Source organism: Acromyrmex echinatior, chromosome 1 (assembly GCF_024713525.1).
Source record: "Acromyrmex echinatior isolate Ae372 chromosome 1, ASM2471352v2, whole genome shotgun sequence".
Lineage (NCBI taxonomy): Eukaryota > Metazoa > Arthropoda > Insecta > Hymenoptera > Formicidae > Acromyrmex > Acromyrmex echinatior.
This window is the reverse complement of record NC_141852.1, coordinates 21812454-21832113: the sequence shown is the minus strand read 5'-3', so window position 1 is coordinate 21832113 and position 19660 is coordinate 21812454. Positions and strand designations below refer to the sequence as shown.

Sequence of the window (19660 nt, the reverse complement as noted above, 5' to 3'; positions counted from 1 at the left end):
CAATAGTCGTCAATTTTAACGCTTAATATCTCACAAGGCAGAGCGACACTTTTTTTTGTCAGATTCTTTCGTTTCATGCAAAAACGCGTCGAATAAACCTAATTTTATTGATTTTTGAGGTAAGGTAGCTAAACTAAATAATTACCAAGATATACATATTTAATAATTTTGCACACATTAAGTTATAAGTATAAGTAGATCTATTGCAATTATTTATTTGGTTCATTCATTTTATACAGAAATGATCGAGAGAGAGAATAAAGAAGAGACAGGAGAATGTAAAGATAACAGTAGACTGCATTTTTCATTTGTATTTACGTAATGTAATCAATAAGTGCAATCTACTAACAATCTTGAAAACATGACATCATTAACACCTTTCGATCGTACTAAAAATAATAAAAGAAGAATATTCACGAAACGAAAAATAATTTACTTAGTCGCGATTGAGATTGCGCAAAGTAAGCTTACTATTACAAAAAAAAAATAAAGTTAGGAAGATACTCGAATACGAATCAAGTCCGTTCTTTCGCGTTTCCGCGAGAACAATCATTGAACAAACTCGAGAAGCATTCGTGTAATGTTTCCTCAAATTCCCGACACCGATACTTATTATGCGAGACGATACATTTGAACGCAAATCTTTATTTTGGTTCTTTTGTATCGCGAGTATTTATCAACAAAAGCAATCAAAAGCTATTATTTAATGACTCTTGATTGTTTTTATTAAATACACGAGTATACATGAATTTATTTTATTTTCTTCATCCTTTTATCTCTTAATTGAAATGAATTTTTTAATAATTAAATTTACAAAAATATATGCTGTTCCTTTTTAGAAAGCTTTAAAAAATTCAACAATATATTTTATTCTTTATTCTTCTATGAGATTGAGATCCGCTGACTAATTGAAAATTCAAGAAAGAAAATTGTACACGGTGTTAATACTTGATACATGACATCGCGCTTCGAAGATGAACTTTTACGCCTCATGGGACATTTTCTACGGTGCCGACATGATTATCACTTCGCTTCGGGTAGATTAGTTGCCATGACTCTGAATCCATTGTGATCGGCGATGTAATGCACCTGCTGAAGAATTCCGTTGGGATCGATGTAACTATAAGCTCCTCTAGTGGTACCGTCAAGCGACCTGGATTCGGTTTTGGCGCTCGAGTCCCCGGTATAACTGTAATCGTATTGGCCCAGAGAGTCCTGGGTGTGATGCAGCGAGCTGTGAAGGAATCTGTAAGGCAGCACCGGAAGTACATAAGATGCAGGCAAGGCTACTCGTTTCTGGATGTTGGAGAGCGGCAGCAGCTTCCCCAGATGCAAGGCGTTCTGATTAGATGTTCGTTCGTCCTCCTTGAGAAGCGTGTTCTCCCTTAATGACGTCGTGGTAGGTAATGACGAAGCAATGGTGGTGGTGGTGGGACCCGAAGACGTGGGCGATACCTTCGAGAGACTCGGATCCGGCTTGGGAACATTGATTCTCTCTGCCTCCGATCTTGACAACAAGAATGGATTGTTGGTAGTCTAAAAAAGAAGAATAAAAGAAATATGGGCATAGTATATGAAAAGAAATTACTAAATTTTATTTTAATATTGAATAGTTATGAATTTATTTGGAACGTGAATATTATTCTAAATATCATTTTATGATATTAGGTTTATGGTAGTTACTTTATACAATATATTGATTACATTCTATTAATCCATTAAGGTCCATGCCTAATACAGCCGTGATATCGTCAAACTGAATACGTGATTCATAGCATAAGCAAAAAAAAAATCCGTATTTTTTCGTTTTGCAAAATTGATTGTTTAAACGATAATTGTTTAAACAAATTGTTTAAAAACTAAAAGTGTCATTCAATTCTACGCTCGAAAACAAGAAACTTTTATTCTTGGTATTTTTTCGATCCAGTGCTTTGTTTATACAAAAAATTGAACGGTTTGCATGCGCAAAATCCCATGCTCTGGGTATTACATAAATACGAAAACTAACCACGTGATTCATAGCATAAGAGAAAAAAAATTACCCGTGTTTTATTGTTTTGCAAAATTGATTGTTTAAACGATAATTGTTTAAATAAATTGTTTAAAAATGCCCATTTTTTTTAAACTAAAAGTACCATTCGATTCTACGTTTCAAAACGAGGAACTTTTATTCTCGGTATTTTTTCGATCCGGTGCTCTGTTTATGCAAAAAATGATTATAAAAATTGTTATAACCGTGAGTTACAACAAATTGTTATTATCGCGAGTGTAAAAAAGCACCCCGAGTTTAGTGAGAGGCGAGGGGACTCATGGACATAAGCCACTTCAAAATGAGAGGAAGACGAATGGTCAAAACCAAAAAATTAAAAAACAATATGCAATACCCAGAGCATGAGCGGAGCAGACTTTGCGCATGCAAACCGTAACGTTTATAACAATTTTTTGCATAAACAAAGCACCAGATCGAAAAAATATCAAGAATAAAAATTTCTTGTTTTTAAATGTAGAATAAAATAGCACTTTTAAAATAGCAGTTTTAAAAAAATAGGCATTTTTAAACAATTTGTTTAAACAATTATCGTTTAAACAATCAATTTTGCAAAAAATGCGAGTAATTTTTTCACTTATGCTGTGAATCACGTATTTAGTTTGGCGCTATCATGGCTGCATTAGGCATGGGCCTTAAAGGATTAATCACAATTTACATTTTTAGCGATCAGTAGAATTTTTGTGTTGTTATAAAATAATATAGAGAAAAACTGTGTGTATATATTTTTTATTATTTATTTTATTTTGTTATTATATTGTTTTATGTTTTTATTATTTTTTTATTTATTTTATTTGTGATAATAAATTTTATTTTTATCAAAATTCTTTTACTAAGCAAAAAAATCCACAGCGATTGCAATGCTATAAATTCGTATGTATAAAAGTACGTAGATTTTTCCTTTTTACTGTCGCGTTCCTCTTATATTCGAGCAAACTTCGATTGAGATGTCGGCGCATCTTACACACCTCTATTTCTCGCGTTTTCAAATTCAGCTCGGCTTTGCTGTTGTCGTCCGGCTGGATTTGGGCGAAGCTGAAGTACGACGGTAGGATTTTGTACGACAGAAGATTCTGATCTTGCCAATTGGTCTGATGCGACTTCTGCAATTCTTCAAGATGATTTTTCTTCGCCGCGGCCACTTCTGGCGTGTCCTGTATAGTTTGCAACTCATCTCTTGGTGGTTGCGGCAGATTGCTTGCGCTGACTCTAAATCCATTCTTATCGTCCGCCGTATACGAGACTGTTTGCAAAACTCCATTTGCATCAATATAGGAATATCCTGAACACAAATAGAAATGATACTATTACATCTGGAGAACGTTTGTTCATGTAGGAATCTATTTATGATTTAATCTTTTACGATCCACTATATATATGTTATTAGCTATAATTATTGTGGCTGTTGCTTTAGTAAAATAGCATTAATTATGTAAATCTTGTTTCAGTGATTACGTATATATTCACACAATTTCGCGCGCGTTACATTATGCATCGTGCACATATCGTGAGTCATCACATTGCAATCGAGAGAGAAGCGATCCTCGCAACCGCACATTGTCATCCGAAGAAATTTGCAGGGACATGCGGCGTATGGGCGTCTTTCTTACATCATGCTGATGAGCGTTAGCGAAAGATACACTCGCGAACGTAGGCCGGTAATACACCTCTTATAACACACTTCGCAAAAGAATGCATTCCATTTATGCACTTGCCGCACGCGCATTAGATCACGAATCGTGACAAGCTTTGTCATCCATTGAGAATAAATTTCATTTTACGTTTAAAATATATATAAAAAAAGCCAATCAGAGCCAAAACCAGCTGTTCAAGTACACATAAATGTCTTTATTCTCGTGTAAATAACAATAACAAAATCATAACCGACTTTAATTATATTTTTGAATAGACTTATGTAATTTGGAATTAGATTTTATATTGATAAGGATCCAAAAAGAAAGATTGAAACGTTTATGATTTTGCTATTGTTATTCACATGAGAATAAAGACATATTTATGCACCTAAACAGTTAGTTTTGGCTCTGATTGACTTGTTTCATATATATTTTATTGATTGATTTGTTCGAGTCTCTTTTCATTTGTTTTACATTAACGTAGAGCATCCCCGATTTGATATTGATCTCGATAAAGAATTCTTTTATTAAAAAAATGCCAAAATGTATAAATTTGTAAATTTTAAAAAACTTACCACCCTGCGTGACGCCGTTTAAGGTAGTTTCCGTTTTGGCATGATGCGGCCCCGTGAAGGAATATTGATAAGATCCCGATCCGTCTTGTAAGTGGTACTGCCTTAACGGCGAAAGGGCTGGTATCGGACTTAGCCAAACATTGGCGAGCGGCGAAGCGATGGATCGTCCGATGACGAAGCTGCATAAAATTGTCTACAGAAGAATATGACAATTATTTCATTATCTATAACATCATTAAATTATTATCGGCGTATTAACGCTAAGCATGCGATCAAAAATATGATAGACCTGTAAAAAATTATCATTGATGAAGACTTAATAAATGTTTATATCGATTAACGACAAGTACACACTGTTGAAACATGATTATTAATGAAATCCTATTGGTGATTATCTCAATATTTATTGTAAATAAAAATGTACCAATTTTCATTAATTTAAAGTATCGAATAATTTAACTTACAATAATATTGTGATAGAAATTATAAAAAATCTAGAATTAAGACTGTAACATGTAACATTAGTTTGTTATGGTTATTATATTCCAAACAGAAATTCTGTTTATTAAGAAGTTCATGCTAAACAGCGATTTATCTTAAGAGTTCCATTCCGCAAATGAAATGCGTCTCGTCACCGAGCAGTTACGCTTATTAATCAATTAATGAAATAGTACATCAGCTGCAACAGCTATGCTGTAGACGTGAGCATATAATTGTGTTATACAGACAGATATTTTCTACACAAGCTATTATATAGGGAAGTACACGCGATAACATTAGTCGTGACAGTTACGGGAGAAGACTACCCCTTCATCTCCTCTCGATTAGCATATAACTCATCGATCGCGGAAATTCGATACGCGGCTTCCCCGAACAATCGAACTGCATTTGTTATGATGTTTTTCCGCGAAACAAAGCCATATTCCTCGAATTGCGACGTATCCAGGACTTTGACCGCCAGTGAGCAACCACAATTGTGTATTGCGGTTTCTGTTAAATCAATAGTTATTACCGGAAAATAGCGAGTTAGCCAATGCTAGCGTTGAAATGATACCACGGAAGCAATTATTGTCATATCAATGTCATACTAATGTGATACAATGTCATACAATGTGATTTTTGCTTCAAAATATATACTCGGTTAATTATAAAATCGATACGCAAAATATGTAAGGCGTCCGTCTTTCCTTGGAAGATTTTTGCAGTTCATGCCGGATACACAGTAAATTGAATTATATAAAACTTTCATTTCATCTCAATTCTTTGTCAAACGCGATGTAAAACGAGAAAAGTTTATTCTTCTACCACGAAAGTGGACAGCAGAATTAAATTAGAGACGCTCACGGGAGCAAGATACTTCAAATTGTCTTGGAATTAATTACAAGTTGGTCGAAGGAGACGTAAGTAAAATTATCCTGGATACAAGGATGCTAAATATGAATTATACTTAATCACGTTTAATTATTTGGAGTACAAAAATTCAGCGTACAATTTAACTTTTTTGTTAATGTAGTACGTATCGAAGTACGTATCGAATTTTAAACAATAAAAACTTTTTTATTTTTGTGTGAATTTTGTGAAGCCTCAAAAATTCTACCTTTAAAGAATAGTTTTGCACAAATTTCACTTTTATATTTTTAGAGAATCTTATAAAACATTGAAAAAAGAATCTGGTTATTAATATTGAGTAAAATAGTTTCAATTAAATATTCAGTTAATATAACAAAAAATAATTTTACTTTTCTAAACATTTAATAATTATTACCAAACGTTAATTGATTACATTATTATGTTTGATAATATCTATTAAATATTTAAAAAAATAAAATTGTTTTTTATTATACTAACCAAACATTTGATTGAAATTATTTTACTCAACATTTGATAGCTATTACCAGATTTTTTTTCAATGCCCAGTGTGTGATGAAAAGAGTTAAAAAATCATATATTGATAGAAGAGTTAAACTACTCAAAATTTAAGAAAGGTTCACTCACGAATATCATGATCGTCCTCGATTGGATGAGGCCGCCGGTGAACCGTCGCTCGATCGTGGCTAGCGGATCGGGGCCCCTCGATCACGGTTTTTCTTTTTCGCTCGCCTAGGATAATCCCGGTAAGAGTCAGCTAACGGGTGTGAGAATGTAAGCTCTCAGTCGCATCCTCTTATATAGGATCACGTAGACCTGCCGCCGCGCGCTTACGGTGGTTCCCCACCAAGTATCGCGCGCGACGAGGCCCTAGCGAGGCCCTACGGGGCACAGGATCGTACTCATGGAGTCCCAAGTGCCTGTTTGTTGCCCACGGTCGCAAATCACCCGGCGCTCGATTTCCACGCCGATAAATCAACGTTTATTGGTCTCGAGTACGAGCCGTCGATCTTGCGCGCATTCCGGGTTCTGATCATGTCCAGACACTCCAGACCGAGGATGCGCACTCTCCGACGCGCTCCAAGTAATAAGGATGTGTGTACGCAAAAGGCGCGAACGTAATAATGACGACGTCGCGCAACGAAAAGTTATTTATGTAGACTGAATTTTAAATGTCCTCGCAGCGGGTATCAAATAGACTTTATTTGTCGTCTTGATATCACTCACATTTACTATACAACGATATAATTCAAAAATTGTCATTTAAGTTGTTCGAAGGTAAAGAAATGTAAAAAAGGAACATAAAAATTAACTTTAAAAATCATATTTTTATTTCTCTGTAATCGATTATTGCCATCGAAATTATATTATATTTCAAAATTAATGACAAAATATTAATTATTCAAAATATTTAAATTAATTTAAATATTTAAATATTTTCTAAAAAACTTTATTATATTATTGTTATACACAATTGAAAAATTTGTGTTAAATTTAATATTTTTTATTCTTGTGTATTTTAAATTTAATATATTTTTAATATATTTTACATGTCTCGAACGATCTACTCAAAGTTTTGTGTTAAATTGATATTCAAGAATAAATATATTAGAAAATAATACAAATATTGCAATATTTAAAAAATAATTAAGACAAAAAAAACGTAACACAATTTCTTCATTAAAATTAACATTTACAATGTATTAGATTAACACTATTTTATTCACTTAGAATTATTCTCTTAGAATTTTTATTTTAAAAAACATTATTTTATGTTAGTCACTTACTCATAAATTGCTGCTTGATTGCTACTGATAATGTATTAAATCCGTTTAATAGTTTATTATCATTGTTAATAATACCTCGTTACTTGTAATCAAAGGCGCGTAATTAATGCGGTCTCTCACACATAATTTTCATTATCCTTAAATTGCATTATTACTAGTTACGACGCATTCATCAACGATCGAAGCTGCATCATAAATGCCGGAACAACCAGCGTGCGTTATTATGAGCTGCATAATGATATTGGAGAGTAAATGACGAACGAAAAAAAAGATTTCGCACATGCCAATGCAAATACAGCCCTTGAACAATGTCACACAAGACTTAACCAGAGTCAAGATACATTTCCCGAGACAAGCAAGTCATTTTCTCTTCAAATCAAGTATATGCAAATTTCAAATTTTCTTACATTCAAATATAACTGATTTGCTTGAAATTGATAATAATTAATTGACAACTATTAGTCAAAATTATTAATAAACCGTATTCCTTAAAAAATTATTTTTATTTGCAAAAAAAACCGACAAATAATCCGATAATTTCTCACGTATCTCAATTATATTGAAATAGATGAAAAGCTTTGGAAAATATAGGGGTAGTAAGCCCTATCGGAATTTTATAAATTCAACAGCATCTAATGCAATTTTCGCGTCGTGCATAAAGTGAAACATGCCTTCGGCAACGCGAAGCAAGATTACGCGCGTCAAGGGATCGAAGCAACGTTCGCTTGATCCTCGACAAAAATCGTCAGCGGCACGAGCCTCGGTAACAGAAACGAAAATAAAATTAAAAAAAAAAAATAGAAACGAACGCGAAATGCAATTAGCGAGCGGTGAAAATGAAACGATACCGGCGCGGCGAAAGGTTCGTATTCCCTTTTAGGGAAGGTCCGGGACGGCCGCAGGGCCTCCAGCGTCTCTCCGCGCCGCCGATCGCATAAATAATGCCTGCCGCGGATTTACGACCGGCTCGCTTAATCCGACGATGTAAGAGAACGATACGACCGTAATGAGTTCATCAATTTCGATGGAATTACTCACGTGCCCGTGCAACAAGTCGCCGCCGACAGGAGAGAGCTCTCTCGCCGGCGACACTCGGACACGTGGGCGATGCTGCGTTGGTTTTGACATTGGCACTAAACGGGCTCTCTCTCTCTCTCTCTCTCTCTCTCTCTTTCTTTCTTTCTCTTTCGTCCCGCATTAAATGACTCTCATAGAGCCGACTATCTAACCACGCGGCACCAATGCGATGCAATGCGATGCCGCTGAGAAATGCATCGAGAAGGTACCGCGTACGGCGGTGATCCTAAATCAACCTCCCCCCGTGGAGCAAAAACAATGGCAACTATCAATTCCCTTGGTATGCAACGGGAAGAAATGAGAGGGATGCAATACTAAAGCAGTCTGAAATATCAAATATTAATCCCTTCAACCTGATTTTAATGGAACTATGTTAAAATTTTTTTAATTCATTTTAAGGACGCTTTAATAAATAATTTATACTAAAAAATTAACTTTTTCAAAAATTTGATTATTTTTCCAACATATATATTATCGTGTATATGATAATATATCTTGTTTAAGATAATGTCGATAAAACTAAACAATTTCAATGAATAATATATACTTATGAATAACTTATAATTATATATAATAAATATAATTATATAAATTATAATTAATTTTACTTTAAGGATTTTATAAATATTATCTTTTTTAAATGTATTTTTTGTAAAATCTTAAAAAGGAAAAATTATTAAAAATCTAAAAATGCGAAGTTAATTTGAAGAATTGATGTATATTGCGAAATGTACACAGGATCTAAAGGGGTTGCATTTTTTGTGCGGAAATAAGTTAGAGACAATGTAAAGTTTCAAATTTTCTAGCAGAAGTTTCTCATAAATAATTGTAAACAATATTGATAAAATGTTGTTAGTATACATATGCGTCATTAGTAATACTTATTAATCGTAGGTTTCTTTTAATTAAATATATTTTCCAAATTCCTTCGCATTTTCAGATTTTTAATAATTTTTCCTTTTTTAAGATTTTACAAAAAATACATTTAAAAAAGATAATATTCACAAAATCCTTAAAGTAAAATTAATTATAATTTATTGTATATAATTATATATTACGTTATTATATAATCAACACATATACATATAAATTTTTCATTTTTTCTTTCTATAGCTTCTGAGATAGCTTCCGTTCGAGTTATTTGAAGACGTGAGCATTGCGATCTGCTCTCACGGTTCCGGAATTTACCTCCCCGTATTACTGTCCAGTTCAGAGCTGGAAACGTTTTCGCTGCCGGCGTAAGTTTCCCACCGTCAGAGAGGATTTCAATATATGTACGAGGCAACTAATCCGCGCGACGTTAATCACAGCTGGAATTCTCGCAGTCTAATTATCACAAGCTTATTCCTGCTTCGAGGAGAACGAACGTTCGATATTGCGAATCCTCGATCAGTTGGTCGCGCACGATGTCTTTATTACAACAGCTCGTATTCCGCTCGTAAAACTCTCCTTCCGGAATAACATCGAAGAATGTTGATTACAACGCATCTCCGTAGACATTTTTTCAGCCTGTCGTTGCAAAAGACGCGGTATTAGAACATTTGCAACGACGACTGCCGATGCGATCTGTTGGATGAATCGGCGCGACAAACGAGATAGCATCCTAAAGAAAAATCTGTAACTCGGAAAATGCATTGTGATCTCGTAAAAACTAATCATCTTAATCACAAATAATGCCTTGTGATGTAATAAGGCACAACAATTGACCGATACAAACCATACATACTCGTAAAGCGACGGAAATGGAGTTGCAAGGTGACTCACACAACATAGTTCTCCTAAGGGATATTCTAAAGATGTCCGGAGGACGATTACATCCTAAGGACGTCCCTGGGATGCTTCACGAGCAACTATGTTGGTGGGCATCTTACCTATGGAATAAAGCCGCTGCAACTTTGCGTTAAGTATTATAATGCAATGTATTTTATCAAATATATTAGCGTAATTGCTCATTTCATAAAGAGACGTATGTAAAGACACGTTCAAAATTAGAAACACTGCTTTTAAGAATATATTAGAATTTAGATATAGCAAAAGTGGACTTGGAAATATATACAGGGTGCGTCACCAAAATCGAATAATTTCTTTAAACAAAATGTTTTTAATGAAAAATTAAATATTACAAAAAACCCTTTTACATGGCACTTGGGGCATCCCTGTAGAGCACAATTATTCGATACATCCCCTATTAGCTTGAATGACAGCCTCTATTTTCGATCTGCACGCACGCTGTAATGTAGCGCTGTCCATGCCGACGAATGCTGCCTCAATAGCAATCCTTAACGTCATATTGGGATGCCGAGACTTGTATGTGACCCTTTCAACTACGCTCCATACGTAATCCAAGGGATTTAAATCTGGGTTGTTGGGAGGCCAAAATTCCTTGAACCAAAACATATCGACGTTGTCTAAGAGCCAATTTTGAATCAAATGACTCGTATGAGCCGATGCACCGTCCTACTGAAAAACATATGGCCTTCCGGACGCCATAGTTTCCATCCACGACACTACATCCATCAGAACGCGCAACGGTTGCCCTAGGTCATCCGAAATCAGCGCTTGAGCCCTTTCAACAACGACTACGGGGGTCCTCGCGGTGCGTTCTTTCGAGTAACTCTTCCTCTCTGGCATACTGGAACCTTGAAGTGTTCTAAAGTCATATATTTTGCCACAATGTCATAAACGGTTGATCTCGGATATCCAAAGAATTATTTCCGTTGCTGAGCGCCCAGCGCGAAGGCCTTCAATGAAGGCGGCTCTTCGATTATACTTTGCACTTGATTTTAACATTACGATCTCCATTTTGAGAATATGACTGTTTACTAGAAACATCAGGCTTTCTCGGACGTCAACAATAATCTCTGGCGGAGGCATAATATAGCGGAAAATTTAAATTCAAATTTTTCCGGATTTTGGTGACGCACCCTGTACTTTTCGTATAAAAATGAATATTATATACCCTTTAAATTTTTCTTTGGAATGGATTTTCATTTTAAAAAATGAAAAATGAATTAATCTTGAAAAAGAGTGGCTCAATTTCCAATCTTTAGAAGTGAGATTTTAATTTAAAATTTTTGCAGAGTACATATAAAACAGTTCAATAAAGTCAATATTTATACTTAACAACACAATTTCATAAAAATTTTCTCATTTAATTTTAATTATTTTATGTTTACTTTTTATTGAAATAATTTTTTATTTAGATTTTAATTGCTGTCAAATTTTTTGTTATTTTCAAATAAAATATAGAAAAATTTGAAATTTTTTCATGTTTTTATTTTGTTGTAAAATGTAATATATCCTTAAATAAATTATTCTCTAAAAATATACAAAAAATTTTTTATTATTTTATTAGCTTTCTATCATGCATGTACATTTTCTCATGTAATATTTTAATACTTTATCATTGATTTCAAAGTAATGATGCTATGTTTTTTACGAGTGATTTAAAAGTGGTAATCCTACTTAAAGACGGTTGATATCAAAGCATTAATTCTATCTATAACGGATGAGCTTTAAGTACACAGCATTGTGTACACAAAATGTCCAACTACTGTTAAATACAATAAATACAATATCCGACAAATGTTATGTATACAACAGTCACGTTTTGCTCATTATTTACTATGTGAATTACACTTCTCGCTGAGTTATGCTTTGCTTTTCAGGATGCTGCAAGTACACTTTTTAAACATTGAGAAAATCATTTTTTTGTCTCACTGAAAATTGGTATAAGGAGAATCTGATATCTCCTCCGCAGCTCATCTTTTTTGTCACATGATTTTGATACAACACGCCACAGCTGATACGATACGACCGTATATCTTCCGAGTGTAATATTATTCCACATTTGCGGGATACAGAATATTCGATTTCGCCTTTTATGATAGAATAAATTTTTTCTTGCATATCTACAGAATTGTTAACCGTTCTTTGTCATACAGTGGTACTTAATAGAGATTTTTTTTAATTAAATTTTTTTACAATAATGATAGTAATTTTATTGAAGATACGAATAAATATAAAATATTATATACGAAAGCAAAAGTATTGTAGATAGATTGCATCGAGATGAATTGCACCAGCAATATTATTGCTTGCAGGTTAAAACTTTAATTTAATTGAAATAATAATAAAACAGTCATAATAATATGGCACGTCATCTCTATAATTTATATATGAAATTACGTACCTTAATATTGAAAATATACAAGGATGATTATACACTTTAATATGTTATAAATATACATATAAGAGAGAGAGAGAGAGAGAGAGAGATGTATATATAGAATTATAATATAGCAATATTTAATTAGTAATTAAAGAAAATATTAACAAACATAATATAAAATATAACAAACATAATATATAAATATAATAAATAAAATAAATTAAGTAACTTATCCAAAAAATAAACAAGACAAAAATCAAGAAAAAAAGTTTATTTTAAAATAAAAAATATAAATATAAATAAAAAAAGCTTAGCAACTAACAATAACATATACTGTTATAGTCATAACTTTTTATTCAATAATATAACTGTTACGTATAACTTTTTATTCAATAATATAACTGTTACATATGTTATATTACGCATTATACTGTTAAATGTTACACGCAGTTATACTGTTGAATGGGAAATTATAATAAACAGTTAAATTAATTGATGTTTGCTGAGAAGTATTCATCAATGCAGACATTTTGCATCAAGTTTCTTCTGCTTCCAGATACATGTCAATATAACATTTATTATATTCTTTTTTTGTAGCATAATTACAGTATATTTGGATATAAAGAATTTTATTGAATTTCGTAACTTTTTGGTGTAAAACTGTTATACATTTTCGTGCTATCATTTTTTATTAATTCATCAATTCTATAAGATTACATAAATGAACTCAGATATTTTTTAAGTGAACCGTTTATGCACCACTGCACCATGTCGACATGGCAAGAAAACAATGTCAGTTTTGATCCGAACGAGATGCACGTCGCGGTGGCGACATCGAATACAAATAGGTTTCACCACATCCCTCTGTCGCCTCTTCGCGTCAAGTTGTCTCACGCTACCAAGAACGACCTGATTTACGAGCACATCCCTGTAAAATCTTTCTTAAAGATCAACCTGCAGTTTGAATAACTTGCTCGAATCGCGATATCTCTGTGTGCATTCGTGCGCATCACTCCGTAAAAGTACCCGACTTCCAGAACTGAATAATTCTGTTCAGTGCTGAGTACGGATGACGTGCTTATAAATTATTCTAACAGTAAGATGAAATACGTACGCACGTATGCTTATGATTTCCGATGAATATGTTAACATATCTTTATCATTGCGCGAACACGAGCGCGAAATGAGACATCATACACAATAAAAAAAAACAACTAAACAACTAAGGCCCGATTTTTCATTATTTGAATTTAACGTATGGTTAGGCTTAACCTGATATTTATCCAATAAGCTTCATTCATGATAATGTCATGAATGAAGCCCATTGGATGAAACACCAAGTTAAGCTTAATCACGAGTTAACTAGAAATGAAAAATGAGCCTGAAAATAAGAGTAACATCAATAGATTTGTTTGCGTTGTTTGCATTTTTTACATTTATTAATATTTTTTTTTTAACTTTCTCTTCAATGCCTAAATATGTGTATTTATCTCGTTTTTAATGCAAAAATTTTTGTACAAAGAAAAACAGTCTTGCTGAGATATTTGAAAATTTACTAGATACAGATCTGAAAATAATTTTGCTGGGAAACTAAAATAACAATTATCTACGACGCTTAAGTATGATGATAATACTACAAAAAATTTTAACATTCTAGTAACCAGCTTGAGTATTCTACATAATTATTCTAATGATTCAATAAAAATATTTTCAAGATTTGTATCTAACTAAATTTTTAAAAGCTTTCAGCAAAATCATTCTTTTCGTATGAGAATCTCAAGTAACACGAACTTCTATTATATAACTTGATTTCGCTTTTAACATCAGTTATATTGTTGAGAATGTAAAATTATATAACATTGATGTTATATTACTTTTAATTGATGTTTATTGGAACCTTAGGGCGAAAAGCGAAATCAAATTAGGCTTTCGACGTAAATCGCCGATTGGCACGTGCGATTTTTACGTGGAAATTCGTGTAGGCAATTATAAAAGGGCAATAAATAATATGCTAATTAGCCGGCGCGCTATACACGGCGATAAACACGGGGTGCACGGATCCTAGCGTGGCTCTCGAACGCGAGCGTGAATCACGATCGTTGGACCACGTTGGTGCACGAGCGTGTACTACAAGAAGGAACTAACGTCCGATCGAAGATTACGGGGACTAACTAACGATTCCATTTGCTGATTGCCCGGTCACTCCGGCTACTCCGGGCCGCTTTTATCGGCTCGCCTCCCACGAGAGGAGACCTTACGCGCGCACGTATTGATAAGCATTGCAAGGTTGCGCGTGCTGGCCGCGAGCGCGATCAATTAAGATCGATCGATACTTTAATATTCGTAGTGCGTGAAATTATCCCTGATATCTCGCTCGGAGCCCCTTAGTCGGCATTGCAAGTAGTTACCGTTAGCGTTAGATATTTGTCGCTATTATTTGTCATTGAGGAGAAGCGATCCTTAAGCGTACAGAAGCACAAATGTAAGATACATAAAATCCCGGAGTAAGTACTTGGTTTAAGATATTTCTTCTTAATTTTACGTTAATTAACTTTAATAATACAGCTTGGCCATAGATATAAAGAACCCTCACAAATTGGTGTAAACATTCTGTATTTATCGAAAAAACAATTAACCTTTAGTACGATTAGATTATTCGTGTCCTGCATGTTTCTTTTCTTCGAAAAACTAGGCGCATTAAGTAATTAGTTATAACGTTTATATACAATTATTTTAAATACACAACCTTATACTTTCTAAAGATGTTAAAGTACATGTAAAAATAATTTAATAATTTTTTGTATATTTATTAAAGTAACGAAAATTAACCTGAGACACGAATAATCGTACGTAGTAAAGGAAAATCATTATGTGTAGTAAGAATTACAAAACAGTTTTATTGAAAAACGATATTTATTCTTACAACAATTTATATCAATATTTTATTAGTCTTCCTTTGATTTTTATTACTGCCTTTCCAAGAAAATTTTAGACCTCTTTTGGTTTTTATTATATATTTAACGCTTTTGGTATTTAACGCTTTTTCCAAGAAATGCTTTTCCAATAAATTGAGAGTACTTTATATTATACTTATGGCAAGATTCTATATTAATATGAATAATATAAATATTTATTACATATACTTTTTTTTCGATTAAAAGCTCCTTTCTTTTAACATTACTGCTATTCTGATATTAATATTAAATATATTTGGAGTGCTTGTAATGGAGTCTACTCATCTACTCTTATTATGAGAAATAATAAAATTTCATTATCACGCGAAGCAATCATTCTCCGCAGAATCAACGTAAAACATTAACGATCATCACGGTACTCATGACTTAAAGTATAATTACTGTCCAGAACAGATAACCGACGAGATTCGTGAAATTTTCGTACTGTAGATAAGCAAAAGTGGATCACACATAGATCGTGACGTGAGATTGCTGTGGAAGGCGCACGTAAGATTAATTTTCTCATATCACCAGCATCGTAGGCTTGACTCACAGAAATTGCGGCGTGAGCAGAAACGTTTCTTCTTTTCGTCCCATTATCGAGATGTTCCGACTATACTTCATGCGAATAAAAAACGCAAATATGGATAGCACGCCGATTCACCAAACAACTCGAGAGAGAGAGAGAGAGAAAGTCAACTTTAATAAATTATATTAATTATATTAATAGCATCTTATAATATAAAAAACTTTCACATTATAAATGTGTGAGTCTCTTTCTAATTATCTTTTGACTTCATTCATCTTACTTTAAAATTTCTTTTTAATATGATACAATCGAACAATTAGCAGCCCATTAGAATTCGATTCTTATTTAATTGTAAGACATTTCTTCTCAATTTTACATAATAAAATTTCGTGGTGGAAATTTTATTATTAATTATAATAATATGTTAATTTATATAACTATAAACGACACATTTATATTCTTTCAATTAAAAGCTTTCTTCTTTTAAAAAGCACAATGATAAAAGGGAATAACAATCAAAACGGTATAAATGAAAAATAATTAGAACATTTATTTCAAATTATAATCAATATTAATATTTAATTGGGTTTCGACTCACAGAGTCTTCTTCGGCCAATAAAATCAGATCAGAATTAGCACAATGTTTAAATAGATAAATAATAAAACATAAAAATAGAAAATAGAAAAATTCGATAAATACAAAAATCAACAGTGAAAGACCAATAGAAACAAAAAAAGGAGACATAAGAATATCCACAAAAGTATACATCAATAAAACATTCTTGTTTTAATTTATTTAATTACTAATATCGGCATATTAAACATGAAAACAATCGATCTTGCTGAAATATCCAAAAATGTAGATAGATAAGATGAAAAAATAATTTTTTGGATCATCAAAATAATTATATATATATATATATATAATAAATTCAAGCATGACAAGTAATGATGTAAAAAGTTTTGACGTTTTAGTAATCAGTTTGAACGTCTTACACAATTATTTTGAAAGTTCCACAAAGTTATTTTCAGATTCTATCTATATAGCTAAATTTTTAGATACTTCAGCAAAACCATTCTATACATTATACCACGTTTTCTCTCAGGAACAAGTTTGTGACAGAGTCCATTCATTGATCGGAGTTCCTCGGCTTGTTCGCGTCCAGTCACTTCGGGGGTGATGCAAGTTTACACGAGGATTCCATTTTGGGTGAACGCACGCGGAAACGCAATCTCGGACATAAACATCTCGCGTGACACGAACAATCTAGATACATGGCCTGTATATTATACACACGCGGCCGAATGCCTCGGAAATCATTATCCGAGACGCTTTATCGGTCGCGGGCCATCCGCGCGCGGGCGCGAGGTAACGTATGCGCGGCTTTTATCGGCGCGAATACCTACGTGCGCTACGTACTTGGACGTTTCTATTATCGCGAGTGTGAATCGTCGTGCCTTCCCACCTTCGTCCGTTCGCCCGTTAAGTTCTACCTCGACCTCCGCCGTCGCGGTGGACTTCGGATGAACGAAAGCCGATTTTCCCGGGAGATGGATCTCCAATATCGCGTTCCCCCGCCGTCAGTTTAATGAATACGCGACTCGAATTTCGAGGCGGAGAACGGAAATAGATTAGAACGGATCATTTCGGAAAGTCGGATTTTCGACGAGAAAACTGAATCCTGCTCGCTTACATCCCTCTGTCCGTAATAGCCTGATATGTGATCTCCCTATGTGAGTACTGACTATATTTCTTTAATCTAATACGTGCATGTTTCACGGTGTGTTTCTGCGAGATAATACTCCGGAGCTGCTCCTCTCTGAAACTCTGATCCAGATATCGGTTCGTTTCCTCCCAGGACGGGACAATATAATATCCTGAGGGACAAAGTACCCGCGGGTTTATGGCAATTCCATTTCTGCATCGTGTACCTGCGCTACATTTATCTCCTACGTAGCTCTCTGGCCCCGATAGAAATATTGGAACCGCGTGTGATTTATGGCGACCATTATTATTTCGCATTTACCACACTCCCGTGTTACAAATACTCACGGGCTAAATCCGCGCGCGGGGGAAAAAAAAAAAAAAACTTCGAGAATTTATACGGCGTTTTATTAAAGCTAATACGAAGGGCGGCACCGAGGTTCGACAATAAAGGAATATTACTAGGTACTTACTACGCGCCCGTAATGCGTTCGATCCGGAATAATCTACGGAACGTTTCAACGGCCTTCTCACGAATCATCCGTTATGCGCGCCCACGCACGCACGCATGTACGTACATAAGTACGCACGTGCGTGCGTATGCAACGCTCGCGAAAATAACCCGCGTGAGTCGAGAAAACGGGTTCGTGTGAGATTCGTAACGATATTTACGAGCGCAAAATTATCCCAGATTTCGCTGGCGGATGTGTTTCCCCAATCAAATTCTGATCTCGAATCGCCGCTCGCCTCCTCTTGCTCGGCCCTCTCGCCCATAAACACTTGTTTATCTGCTCGTTGGCCTAATCCGGTCGTCGTTTTGCAAACAGTCATGTATATACATTTACGACATCCTGAGTGCCTCCACCTTCCTTTGAAGGTAAAAGCTTGGGATTTTAGGGATGGCGTTATGTCCACCCCTACATTTAGTTCATTTGAATTTACAAAGAGTATTCACATCTTTTTAAGTGATGTAATCTGTTCGAAATAAACTAAAAAAAAAATCTTTTCTAGTAGTCAAAATATAATCCTATAAAAGTATACTTTTTTACTTCTTGTCCAGAATACTATCTGAAAGTTATTTCGATTTTATATTGCGAATTCATATATAGACTAGAAAAAGATTACCTTTTAAATCTGATAAAGTGCTCACAATCACAATTGATGACATAAAAGTAAAATCTTTCGGGACTCCCAGGAATATCTTTAGAACAGAAATAGGATGGAACAGGAATTTATTTCAGTAAGTCAGTTCAGGAAATCAAAAAGAATTATTTTCAGACTTTCGATTCTGTCTAATAGATTATAATAGAAATTTTTAACTTTTTACTGCGAAGTTACGAATTTTTATAATTTCTATTCTCCAACATTGCAAATTACAATATATTTCCAAATATCCATGATTTATTATATATTATTATATAAAAAAATGACGACAATCATTTAGAAATTGTACAATAATTTAATAGTTACGAAAATTATTCCCTCTGTAATAATTATATATAATAATATAATAATAATTTAATAATACTATTGGAGTTGGAACGATATAATTACAACATTATACATAATGTATATACATAAATGAAAAATGTTAATAAATTAAAGAATATAAAGTAATTACGGTATAAATTCTTGCAAAAGCAGATACGAATTTCTATTTCACGACAATGATTTACAAATCCGAGAAGCGGATAAGCTCATCTGGAATGAATCGATATTTACATCTCTATAAAACGTTCTCCTTGTTCTTACATCTCGCTCGTAAAACTCGACCCAACGTACCCGAAGCACTCAGTACCACCTGCAGAAAATA

The 19660-nt window shown here is 33.8% G+C and overlaps 1 protein-coding gene across 1 annotated transcript; it reads right to left on the bottom strand.

The window, feature by feature from the left end:
* Positions 1-182: 182 nt before the first annotated feature.
* Positions 183-8515, bottom strand: CPR16 (cuticular protein 16). The gene is made up of 4 exons (XM_011067021.2): positions 6252-8515; positions 4257-4449; positions 3016-3329; positions 183-1536 (listed from the first exon to the last, which is right to left on the bottom strand). Exons 1-4 carry the CDS (start codon positions 6258-6260, stop codon positions 1024-1026), a joined length of 1029 nt encoding a protein of 342 aa, XP_011065323.1. The 5' UTR covers positions 6261-8515; the 3' UTR covers positions 183-1023.
* Between the last annotated feature and the right edge of the window lie 11145 nt (positions 8516-19660).

Bases quoted from the DNA above. Each gene is read 5' to 3' on its own strand.
- CPR16 (XM_011067021.2), bottom strand. The intron at 3,330-4,256 runs GTAAGTTTTTTA...ATTTGTGTTCAG, and splicing joins AAACGGCGTCACGCAGGGTG to GATATTCCTATATTGATGCA. The intron at 1,537-3,015 runs GTGTGTAAGATG...CTTCTTTTTTAG, and splicing joins TGAAAACGCGAGAAATAGAG to ACTACCAACAATCCATTCTT.